We start from the raw sequence: 12882 nt of genomic DNA, 5'->3' as shown, positions 1-12882 counted from the left end.
TCTGCTTCTGCCGGCGGCCATTTTTCTGGTGCTGCTTTGCCCTTCTATGGGCACCAGAAAATGGTGGCGCCGGAAGTCACTTCTACACGTATCCGGAAACGCGTGGATGCAACTTCCGGTGGCGCTTTGCCCTTCTATGGGCACCAGAAAATGGCGCCGCCGGCACCGCAAGTCGCTTTTACGCGTTTCCGGTCATGCGTGGAAGCGACTTCCGGCGCCGGCGCTGCCATTTTCTGGTGCCCATAGAAGGGCAAAGCGCCACCGGAAGTTGCGTCTATGCAACTTCCGGTGTCGCGCGGCTGCCGATCCCGGATTTTTCCATGGGTGGAAAAATGGATGGGACCACAGTGTCTCTCCCCCTGGGACCAAGGCAGCCACAAGCAAAGCATTTCACCCAAAAGAAAAGTGGCCATTGTGGAAAAGAATTGCTTCCGTTCTCAAATGCATCCAAAGAGGCACATCAACATGTTAAAACCAGCCATGGGGCCAGCTATTTCTATAGGCTGCTTCCCCTCCCTCCCCCCACCTCCTCGGCCCTATACTCTCTGGATAGAATAAATCCTTTTGAATTTGCAAGTTGTTGCAGCTGGGCTAATTTCATTTTAATGATGTGCAATTCTCTCAGAAGGAATGCAACAGAGGCTGGATAAAACATTAGCTCGCATAATCAAATTTGGACTTATTCTCTTCCTCTTTATGGGCTTTCTATATTTCCGAAATCACATTAACAAATGCACTGTGATACACTTTCAGCTGCTCTACTTGGAAAGCAGATCTGAGCGTCTTTGAACTCTTTACTGAAAAGTGCTGGTGGGTTTTGCTGAAGGAGAGAAAGCAAATCGAGGAACTGCAGATCTGGTTTGGGCCAGCCTAGATAATACTCCCCTCTCTTCTCTTTGCTTGAAGAGGAGCTTAGTGAAATTAAGAGAGTTGACTGCTGCTTTCGCCATCAGAAGTTGCCCTACCCATTTCCTGCCCGCTTGGGAAAATGGTCGTAATTAGTATGCAGAGCCAACGCAATGTCAAGGTTGGAGAATTGGACTATGGCTGGGGAATGCCCAGGTTTAAATCCTTCCCCCGCCACGAAGCACGTTGGGTCTTTGTGTGCTCAACACTATAAAGGCAGCTCTGGAGACTTGCCTGTAACAGTGGATGGGGCAATGCCCCTTGAACCCTCGCAAGCCCTCACTTGCCTTGTTACAGAACCCCAGTCCAGGGGGTTCTGCTGCTTGCCAGATTCCTCCTCTTAGTTTCAGTGCCACCTTAACAGGACACAGCAGTCGGAAGGATTGAGACCAAACTAGAATTAAGGTAGTAGTCTTTGCCTTCAATGGATTCTGGCTCTACCTACTGTTGGTCTCCTTGCCTCCCATCCTATCAGTCCCAATAGGGAGAAGCCACTGCTGTAAGGAGGGGTTGGAGAACCTCTGCTCTGTAAATGACCTTCCAGGCCTCTCTATTTGACCTTCTGGGCTCTTCCCAGGCCACACCATTCTTGAGTGCTTTTGCCTGGCTGGAATTTGTCCTTGAACTATGATAAGGTTTCTTACTTGCCTTGAAGGAGGATGGATGTGTGGGTATAGAAAGCTCTGACTTTTGCATGGCTGAAATGTAACCAACCATACAAGGTAAGAGTTACTTTGCCCACTTCTACATCAGACCCCACCCACCCCTAGCAGCTGATGCTTGCAAAGGAATGTGACCATTAGGCCGAAACACAGGTCCACAGCTTCTGCAATAAGGTCATAATCCTATATGCTGGTCTTGAGGATTTGCCATGGATAATTGCCTGGGTGCTAAAATGCTACAGAACGGCATTGGGGGAGACTTTATTTCAGAATAATGAGGAATTATTAAGTATTTATGCTAAGGGAGCTCAATTGGAATAGGAGTGTGTGCTGTCCTCTTGTGTATGCCTCTAGCCAACAGGTTTGGAGGTTTGCTTAATATTGTTCCCAAACCCTGAAAATGTAGAGACGCCGGAGGGAGGAAAGAAGTGAAATGAGAAATCTCCCCCAGGCTTTGACTGGCTTGGCCTGGGAAGAAGCCAAGCTCCTCTGCACTCACCCAGCCCAGCTAATCAGGAAATGCTTCAGCTTGTTTCTGAATGAATTGGAATTAGGCAGTGTAAACAACATACATTAGAAGCATATGGCACCCCCCCCCCCAAAAAAAGAATCCTGGGAACAGTAGTTTGCTAAGGGTGCTAGAAATTATTATTGTATTATTATGTGGGGTGTATGCAGTGTCAGTAGTGATGAATGGAAGTGAGAGCTGGACTATAAAGAATGCTGATCGCCGAAGAATTGATGCTTTTGAGTTATGGTGCTGGAGGAGACTCTTGAGAGTCCCATGGACTGCAAGAAGATCAAACCTATCCATTTTGAAGGAAATCAGCCCTGAGTGCTCACTGGAAGGACAGATCGTGAAGCTGAGGCTCCAATACTTTGGCCACCTCATGAGAAGAGAAGACTCCCTGGAAAAGACCCTGATGTTGGGAAAGATTGAGGGCACAAGACAGAGGACGAGGGCACAAGGCAGAGGACAAGATGGCTGGACAGTGTTCTCGAAGCTACCAACATGAGTCTGACCAAACTGTAGAAGACAGGAGTGCCTGGTATGCTCTGGTCCATGGGGTCATGAAGAGTCGGACACGACTAAACGACTAAACAACAACAAATGGAGTGTCTGAGGAGTGGTATTATCTCTGGTAGGGGACACATCATGCTCCTTCTGGGGTAGCAGCAACAAGGAAGGAAGGAAGGAAGGAAGGAAGGAAGGAAGGAAGGAAGGAAGGAAGGAAGGAAGGAAGGAAGTGTGTCCCCACTTCTAGTTACACAGAATGCCAGGCACAAGTAACACCTGGGAAATGCAGTTTCCCCAGGAGCTACTGAAATGGCAAGGGCATATTTCCGAGCAACAAAGTACAGATTTCAGTGGCATCGCTTTACAGCAGAAAAAGCGCAGCCTGCTTCTAATTACTTTTCAGTTTTGTTTTGTCTTTTTTTAATGAAAAAAATGGTCACCCAGCTTCAGTACTTCCTTTCATCAGCATGTCACCAAGTGCAGGATGGAACACAGAGAGAATGTCTTTGGATGTGCACACTCCAGCAGATTCATATCCAAGGAATCCATTTGGAGGAAGGTGTTTGGCAGGGAAAGTCTCATGCTTGTTGTTGATGTCCCCACTCCCCACTCCCCACTCTCTTTTCCAAGGGCTTTCTGCAATTTCTACCCAACAAAAATGCACTGAAGTGAGGACAAGAGAACCGGACAGCTAATTACAGCCTCCATATGTCAATTCCTCCCTTCTTTTCTAGCAAAACAAAATTGTTTTCAGAGTGCTTCCCATTTCTTTACCACTTTCCCTACGGGGCTTTTTTTTTTGGGGGGGGGGAAATAAAACACAAATGTAACAAAAGAGAGAGATTTCCTCCTCCCTTTAAAAAAGCTCTGTTTTTTATGCCAGCTATTGAAGTCTTGCCTACCCACCCCACATTGTCTCACACAATAAGCAAACTGCCTGATATGAGAAAACAATATTATAATGGTTGGTTCCCCCCCACTCCCCCCCCCCGAGAAAAGATATATCTTTTTTTGGTCACACTTATAGAAAAACTGTCCCATTAACAGCTTTACAGCTTTCTTGAAAAAGAGGCTTTCAAAAGTGTCAATAGCAGATCCAGCTCATCCCTTTTTTATCCGCTCACACAAATACACAAAGCTCCATTACTGCTGCTAGGCCTGTTTTTGCTCTGCATAGAGCTTTCTTGAAGCCCATTTTCTTCCTCAGTCACAGTTTTCCCCTCTATTGCATTGCTTTTCTCTCCAGTGTCTTAAGAGTCACAGCTTAAGATGCCAAGCATTTGGCGGCTGGTGAGGCATTTTGCTGGTGGATAATTTAAATGCCTTGGTCAGAATCGACAGGGGAGGTGTTGAGGCTTCAGGGCCGGCCTTCTTACTAGGCAAAGTGAGGCAACTGCCTCGGGCATAGAAAGTAGCCAGCCGCAAGATGTTGGTGGTACCCTAGGAGGCTTTTAAATTCAGCTGCATTATTTGTATATTTATTAGTTTCTATTCAACCCTTCTGGACTGAGGAACAGCACTAAAGCAGCTTGGATGTGGGGGTGGGATGGCGGGGGGGGGGGTGAGTTATGGTAGTGCTGTGTGATAGCTCTTTTTTTTAAAGAAAGTTTTTTTTATTGGAATTGTGTGTGATAGTTCTTCATCAGGGCTGAAATCCTGCGCCCTTCCTAAATTCTGAAAATAAAAATGTAAGTAGGAAATATCTTCCTACCCCCCCCCCCCAATTCCATTTTTCACCACCGATATAAGCCTAGGGTGGCTGCCGAACATTAAAAAGTCAATTAGAATGACAATGAATGTAAAAAAATATGTGTTTGCAATAAAATCTGTAATTTAGAACAGGGTAATGGATTTGAAAATGGAAAAAAGGGTTCTCCTAAATCAAATGTCTTTCAGCTGTAGTTAATTTCAGTCAACAGAATTTTCTCAAGTGTTTAAATCATACTTTAGACTATGATTTATATGTAGAGTATGCGGGGGGGGGGAGCGTAAAAAGACATCTTGTGCTTTATTGCTGTTACTTCCCATGCATATTTTTTCACTGTGCAAAACACAAAGGAAAAAAAGGCTTTAAGAACCTTTATTACATTCAACAATCTTAAAAAAGCAGATGTGTATTTACTGCTCATTATCATCACATCACTATAAAATTAGCATGTGTATATTAAAAATTGTGCAGAAAATCAAAGTGCTTATTTTGTATGTGTAAATTTGAAGGCAGTTGTCTGTTCCGTGTATAGGTCTTTTTTTAAAATGCCTGAGCATTTTTACCATTCCTGGGATGGGACAGCATCTTCAGAGGTCTATGAGATGATGCTAAAAATGCTTCCTAACATGTAGTGGTGCTTACTTCTATTGTGATGGCACCTCACTGCAGAGTTCTCCAGCCACTCTTCCTCTAATTGGTTGCTGCTGGTGGGAGGGAGGAAATGCGTAACATGATGACATCACAATACAGGTAAGCATCTCTAGGGGCCACTCACCGTTGGGAGACAGGAAAGACTTGACATGGGCTTCTGGGGCTTCTGTTTCTGTAGGTTTCCTCGTTCCACACATAATGTTCAGTGGCACCCTTAGACGGATTCCTTAAGGTCTGCCATAGAATGGCAATGGCTTTCCCCACCTGCCTCTCCTCCAGCCCTTAGAAGCCTTGACTTTGAGAACAGCAGAAGCAGTTGGAGAGAGAGAAGAGTTCAGGGATATTTCTTAAAAATAATTTTATATGTTGTGTGTCCTTGTTGCTCACTTTGACCCTTTTACATGGTCGTGTATGTTTTGTGGTATTTTACGCGTTGTGACTTGCCGTTATTGATTATAGTTTAATAATTCTTCATTGCAATTTACAAGTGTAAACTGTTTACTTATTGTCTGCTGGTATTTAATTTTACCATTTTCAATTATATTCTAATGGATTATTGAATATTTTTGAATTTGATACGAGTTGTTTATTTTCAAGTTTATTGTGACCTTTTCATATTGGATCAGATTGTTATTATTACGTGTGTGATCTTTGCTGTCTATTATGTTGTTTTTTCAGCTTGTAAACCACCTTGTGCATAGTAATATACAAATTAAAAGTGAAATGAAATGGAAATCTTGCCTTCAATTTGTGAATGCTAACCAATTAGGCTTCCTACTGCCACCCTAACATGCATCATTTTCTATTTGTAGTGATTATGGCAAAGAACTCCTGAATAGTTAGAATAGTCATGTGCTACCTGTTTGAAAGGGATGCGGGTGGCGCTGTCGGTTAAACCACAGAGCCTAGGGCTTGCCAATCAGAAGGTCGGCATTTCAAATCCCCGCAACGGGGTGAGCTCCCGTTGCTCTGTCCCAGCTCCTGCCAACCTAGCAGTTTGAAAGCATGCCAGTGCAAGTAGATAAATAGGTGGCGGGAAGGTAAACAATGTTTCCATGCACTCTGGTTTCCATCATGGTGTTCTGTTGCACCAGAAGTGGTTCAGTCATGCTTGGCCACATGGCCCAGAAAGCTGCCTGTGGACAAACACTGGCTCCCTCGGCCTGTAAAACGAGGTGAGCGGCGCAACCCCAGAGTCGCCTTTGATTGGACTTAACCGTCCAGGGGTCCTTTACCTTTTTAGGACCTTTTTAGGAGCTGCGTGCAGGTGCTTTTGAACTGTAAAACTTACTTAGTAAAATGATGATGCATATCAGGATAGCAATGATGGCTCCTGTTCCCAGCCCAGCTGCGGCAACGGCTCCTACAGTGGTACAGTCTCCGTTTTCATCACAAGGGCACACCTTGACCTTAATGACAGACGTGTTGAACAGAGGAGGGTTTCCAGAATCCGTCACGATGACCGGAACATCATAGAAGCCAGCTTCCAAGTACATTATTCGTAAACTGAGTTGGGCATAGTCACCTGCGGGGAGCAAAAAGGAGACAGCTGCAGCACTGAGGGAGTCATAGAATCGTGGGGTTGGAAGAGACCTTGAGGAATCTTAAGAACATGTCCACAATGAAAAGTCCCCCCCCAACCAATGACCTACGTTCAGAACATAAGTAGATCTTTGCTAGCTCTGGTCTAGCTCTCTATTCTCACAATGGCCAACCAGATGCCTACGAGAAGCCCACAAGTAGGCTTGGGGGATAAATTCAATTTGGTTTGTATTTAAAGGCAAAACTACTGTACCTAGTTCACATTCTACAACACGCTATGAGAACCAAAACACAGTCATCCTTGGAAATCCGGACGTCTTTGAAATTGTTGTGGAAATGTGAGGAACTGAATTGAAGTTTGTAGACGTGAGAAACTTAGAGAGCCCATATTGACAGATTTCCCCATCCCTGGCTGCCACTGAGTGAGGTTTATGATAAGCCAAGCAATGAGGTCAGTTACAGCTCGCTGATTTCAATAGCCTCTCCACTTCCCTCTTCCTATGACAATGAACTAGCCGTCTTCCTACTTTCCCGTCCTCAAAAGCAACTTCCTTGTTAAAGGAGAAAAGGAGGGTGACTTTTATGCAATTACAGCCGGAGGAATGATCATTGATCCTGATTGTGGCTTGTGACAATAAAAATGGAACATAAGACTGATAATAGCTTTCCCCCCTGGGCTATTACTGATGATTTATCCCCAGTTCAATCCTGATAACTGTGCGTAATTATGAACTGCATTAAAACCAAGAGGGCGGGGAAGCCGAGTGCCAATGAAAGCGCTTAAGAGTTCCGCTCAAGGCCCAATCCATGCAATTTCTTATTAACTACCTTGCCTATAATGTCAGCCAGAATGTGGGGTTTAAAAAATAAAATAAATCAAAGGGAAAGGACTAAAGGAAATTTGAAAGGGTGAAGGCTGACCCCCCCCCCCAGTGCTTGCGTGTGTGCCAAGCTGCAAATGCCGTTAGGTGTTGCTTGCCTGGTTTACCATTTAGCCGCGTAATGGTCCAGTTCTTCCTAATGGCAGATGGCACACTTGGCAGCTCAAAGACAAAGGGCCCGATGTTTGGATCGATGTCAGCATCGGCGGCTGTGATGTTGATGACATTCAGGTTTGGCTTTTCACAGATCTGCGCCTCCTTTGGCTGGAGCTCAGGAGCATTATCGTTGATGTCAATTAGATAGATCTGGAGTGTGCCGGTGCCGCTGGCCGGGGGGATACCTAAATGAAGGAAGGATCATTTCCGTGAGTGATTGTTAAGGTTGGCATAGAAGTCGCCAGGCAGAAAGAGGGACCTGCTCCCACCATGCCCCCCTGTTTAGAAAGTACAGGAAAAGTCAACTACAGTTACCAAGGTATTGGGACAAAGCCACTGAGAGAAAAAGGCTAATGCATTTCAGACTAAAAAAAAAAGTATAAACAACATGATGCTTTATGAATGGTGTGGAGTAGGCGTATTGAGAAATGGTTCTGGATTTGGTTCAGAACAGACACAAGAAAACGTTTCTTCCCACAACTTAGGTCACACCCATACCACTATAACAGACATGGCTTCCTCCAAAGAGGCCTGGGGAACTGTAGTTTGCTGAGAGTTGTTAGGAAACCCCTCACACAGCTACAGTTCCCAGCATCCTTATGGAATTTTCCATCCCTAAAGGTCATGAAGAAGTTATTTTATGACAGAAATACTTAGAGATTACAGTCATACCTCGGAAGTCAAACAGAATCCGTTCCAGAAGTTCGTTCAGAAATGTTCAGAAACCAAAGCCTGGCTTCTGATTGTCTGCAGGAAGCTCCTGCAGCCAATCAGAAGCTGTGGCTTCCAAAAGAACCTTTGAAAACTGGAACACTCACTTCTGGTTTCGATTGTTCAGGAGTCAGAACGTTCTGACTCCCAAGACGTTCGGGAGTTGAGGTATGACTGTACCCGTGTCCATTCTAGTTTGGTTTCAAACCTAGCCATGGTACCGAAACTGCCTTGGTTGCCCATCTGATGATATTTGTTGGGAGAAAGGGGTAACGAGACCCTGCTCTTTCTCCTTGATCTCTCAGCAGCTTTTGATACTATTAGCCATGATATCCTTCTGGAAGTTACTACGAAACTCACCGAATCTTGGGTTAGTCACTGCCTCTCAGTCTAATGTACCATATTTACTTGAGTCTAATGCATCATTGAATCTAATGCGGAGCTTAATTTTCAGAACCTTGAAACCAAAAAAAATATTTGCTGGCAAATGCACACCTTAATTTTTGCAATGTCATTTGGCCAAAGAAGGTGAGCATTAGATTTGAGTAAATACGGTACTTCAAATGGTCATTGTGCTGATACAATGCAGTTAGGGAGGGAGAGCCATGTATGTCACTTTGAGCTCCTTGGAGGAAAGCTGGGATTGAAATGTAATAGCAAATAAACCAAACCAAACCACAGCAGCCCAAGATGAACTGGAGCTAAAAGTAGTACAAGCAACAAGTAAAAAATAACCACTCTCACATTAATAGGAAGTAAAAATAACTAATGTTGAAAACATTAAGTCAATGAAAGATGTTAAAAGGGTGACAAGTCCTGGGACAGGGGGGGGGTCTTCACTACCCAACAAAAACACATTTAAGGAGGTGCCAAGTGAGCATCTATGGGGGGCAACATTCCACAAGTAGGAGGCTATGACCGAAAAGGCCCTATATCTAGTTGCCACCCTCCATACCTCAGCAGAACAGGGGCCCCTTCTTGGATGCTTATAAGGCCCAGGTAGACACATAGAAGAAGAGGTGTAATTTCAGGCTACCAAGATCCCAAGCCATGCAAGGCTTTCTAGGCTAAAGCAAGTGCCTTGAATTAGGCCCACAGATGAATCGGAGGCCTTCATCTCCTTCTTTGAAGCTTCCAGAGACATCTGTTGCTATTGGCAACAGAATACTGGGCTAGGAAGACCTTGATCTGACCCAACAAGGGCAGTTCTCCTAGTCCCAGGTAGTGTCGCAGTGAAGGATTTATAGCCACATATAACAAAGGTGCAAGCTTTTCCCCTTCACACTGCTGGAGTGATGAGAGTAGCTGAAGGCACCAACCATCTCCCAGGCATGTAAATATTCAAGGTTCAAAAAGCATCCTTCAAGAGCAGACACCAGTGGTTCTAACACTGGTCTCCCTCCCCACAGGGGTCCTGCAAGATCAATTGCTAAGCCTCTAACGAAGGGTCAGCTGCGCCAAAGATGCCAGATCCAGCTCTCGGCTTTTGAGTTTGACTTTTATAAAGGTTAAAAGCCATCACTGTCCTGTATAATCCTTTGCAAAACACACACACACACACACACACACAGAGAGAGAGAGAGAGAGAGAGAGAGAGAGAGAGAGAGAGAAAGATTCTTCAACTCCCCAGATCTGAAAGATTCCGTAACTTCCCTCTAGTTAGAGGGGGGAATGCACCACTTTTAAATTGTTCAATATTCTTCTTTTCTCCCATCTCCTATCCCCAGTGAACTGCAGACAGTTTTGTTCCAGGCCTTTACCCTGACTATTTCCTCCAAAAGCCTTGCCTGAGTAGTTTTCTTTAAAGCTCGTGTACTTGGCTGGTTTTTTTATTTAATGCTTTAAAAAGAAGAAAAAATAAATAAAGCAACCCTACTCTTAAAAAAAAAGGAACGAAAAGAAACCTTCCACTGATTCTTCCTGGCTATTTTTATAAAGCTTTCCGTCTTACTCTCCTTGTTTGTTTTTGCTGACTGAAGAGTCTCAGAATCCCCAATGAAGCCCTTCCAATCCCTTTCTGATTATTGTTATGTTAACTCTGCCAACCTCAAAGTCTGGTACTGCAGAAACTTTTCATTCAGCCTGGTGGCCCTGGACAGAACTCCTTCTAGGCTTGGCGCCTTGATCAGGCACTGAGTTTGCTGAACAGTAAAGCGAAGCCCAGGGGTTTTTCCACGACTACCTGCAACTGCTGAGTTAGTTATCATTATGTAGGAATGCTCAAGTGACTGTTCGTCTTACACAGTGCTCAGGTTATGGCTGGCGGGGGCTTAAATCTCATCTATTTATTTTACAACTCACAAACCTCTGAGTTGTGCTTCTAAAAAAAGAAAACTGTCCAAATGTGATGTACATTTAGAGGTGAAACTGTGAAAACAGACATCAAGCACACACCTGAGTTTAAAATAGAACATTTGTTTTTGACTCGAGCTCAGTTACTCAGAGCGGAGCCAAAACAGTCTTTTAAAACTCATTTTATTTACTGTTAAAAGGCATCTCTCTCCCCCGCCCAGCCTGCTTTTTGCTGCCCCCTCAAAAACTTCATCTCCCACCCCCCTTGTTTGTCATCTAAGTCCTAGATGCTGATGACAGAAGTCTGCAGCAGCCCCGAAAGTGCTAGTTTTAAGCAAGATCACAGGGCGAAATACACAGAGGTTTATGAGTTGGGGACCCCAATGGTCAGGGACCAGGAAATCTTAGATGGGCACCATGTAAACTCAATTTCAAAGAAGAAAAGCAGGCAAACTTCAGAACCCATCCCCTAAAACAACAGGTAAAACACCAACACCCCACTCCAAAAAAAATAAAACAGATATGATCTCCAAGAATAGGCAGCACTCCTCCCCCCAAAAAACCAACTCCCCACTAAACAACCAACCCCGTCACTTAAAAAACAACAACACAAAACCCCAAAAACATTATTTTTAAAAATAAATTGTATTTAAGTATCATTAAATAAAAATATATATTGAAAGTCAGTATATATTGATTGGTTGGATATCTGCTTGTCTCAGGAAACAATGGAGTGTGCCCCTGGGGGTGAAGTCAAACCCTGGAGAATCACAGAGCCTGCTGTGGCTGCAAAGAGCTGTTAACGCCTAAATTCTGCTTCACACATTGTTTTTGCTGCATGAGCAGCACTGAAGTGACCTCTCTGGGGCGCAAGCCGGGGCAGTGGGTATGGAGGCCCTGGGCTGCCCAGACAACAAGACCCCCTTCTTGGCTTCACTGATGTGGTCCAAAGGAAAGCAGAACAATATGTTTGGCACCAGTATATATTATATTGCTCTACGTACATAAATATCAATAAATTCTGCCCTTCACCCCGCCGCCACAGTGTAAGGAACACAAGCTTTCTTCCAACACAAGGCGACTGGTCATTTTCCAAGGTGGATCTGATTGTCTATAAAGCCCTGCTTTGGCATTAAGCCTATGCGTTCTCCATCTCAGGTAAGGGGAGACCAGGGCCGCTCTTGTAAGCCCCGCCTCTTCATCTGCATGGCTCTGCAGCCCTGTGCATCCTGCAGGGTCAGCGGCTGCTGGGCAATGAGCCTGCTGTACCATTGTAGCTCCCCACACAATTCAGAACCTTGACTGTGAGCCTAGGCAAGATCAGGAGGCTCTCAGCCGCAGAGATGTTCAGGACCCAGCAAATGGAGAGCTGCAGGCCTGGGCAGCCAGGATCACCGAGGAGCAGGCTGGGGTAATCGGAACGTCTCCGCCCTCTTTGCCAGAGGACACATGAGACCAAATGCCTAAACAGGGCTTACGTACACCACCAGTGGTTTCTTGACCCTGGGGGAGAAAAACAACACCCAACTTTGTGTGGGATGAGGCAGGGGTGCTGCGAGGTAATGTTGGATACCTCCAAAGGTCTTGTCCGATGCCTCTGCTCTGTATTGGTGACAGGGTTATAAAATCCCTCCCATTTCATCCTCGAATTGTTTCTGATTTCCTGAAGGAGCATCTCCTTTTCTGTCCTCAGCTTGGCGCATAATGAGAAGAAAGGTACAGCAGACTACCTATTTCTCCTGCCCCATCTTTCCGCTGGCTTTACACACTCACATATGGTGAGAGTCTACATCTTCCCTCCCATCCATCTCCCATTTGTTTCTTTGTCATAGTCTGGGACAATTTCACACATTTAATTTATTCTGGCAATCTCCCGTCCCAGCTTCATGGGGGCTTCCTTCCTCTCTTTTTCTACTTTTGTCTTTCCTTTTTTACTCGAAAACCTGGGGAAAAATATATATATCTAACTTACCCTGACAAGTCTGTCAGGGCATCATTCCCATTCATGCATCACATTACAGTATTACTGAAGCATGGATGATGCAGGACTTGGGCCTACCGTTGTCAGCTGCCAGGAACGTAGCCTCATAGACGTTGTTCTTAATGTAGGACAACTCGCGATCAAGGATGGCAGCGGTGGTGATCTGACCGTTTGTGGCATTAATGTTCAGCCAGTTTGCAGGATCTGACAGCTTGGAGTATCTGCGGAGAGCCGAGAATAAATACATGGCAGTCTCTTCCAATGACATGTCCTGAATATGGCTTGAAAATAAGGCTTGAGTAGTGTTTTGGCATTCTTGGTTTTCCAGACTCATGGCTTTTTCATTTTGAAAGAGCACTTGGGCATTTAGTCAG

General features: G+C 44.9%; 1 protein-coding gene and 1 long non-coding RNA gene across 3 annotated transcripts in view; one reads left to right on the top strand and one right to left on the bottom strand.

The window, feature by feature from the left end:
- CDH4 (cadherin 4) overlaps positions 1-12882 on the bottom strand; it is a 756000-nt gene that overhangs the window by 12797 nt on the left and 730321 nt on the right. For both annotated transcript variants that reach the window (XM_035121942.2, XM_060277334.1), the window contains exons 11-13: positions 12587-12729; positions 7476-7709; positions 6237-6470 (exon numbers count right to left, since the gene is read on the bottom strand). In XM_035121942.2, the coding sequence (XP_034977833.1) occupies positions 6237-6470; positions 7476-7709; positions 12587-12729 (611 nt within the window). The remainder of the gene's footprint in view (positions 1-6236; positions 6471-7475; positions 7710-12586; positions 12730-12882) is intronic.
- LOC118088357 (uncharacterized) overlaps positions 1-12882 on the top strand; it is a 76538-nt gene that overhangs the window by 6588 nt on the left and 57068 nt on the right. The gene's annotated exons all lie outside the window — the stretch shown is intronic.

The sequence above is a fragment of the Zootoca vivipara genome, chromosome 7 (genome assembly GCF_963506605.1).
Source record: "Zootoca vivipara chromosome 7, rZooViv1.1, whole genome shotgun sequence".
NCBI classification, from domain to species: Eukaryota; Metazoa; Chordata; class Lepidosauria; order Squamata; family Lacertidae; genus Zootoca; species Zootoca vivipara.
Note: the sequence above shows the minus strand (reverse complement) of the source record. Positions and strands in the feature narration are given on the sequence as shown.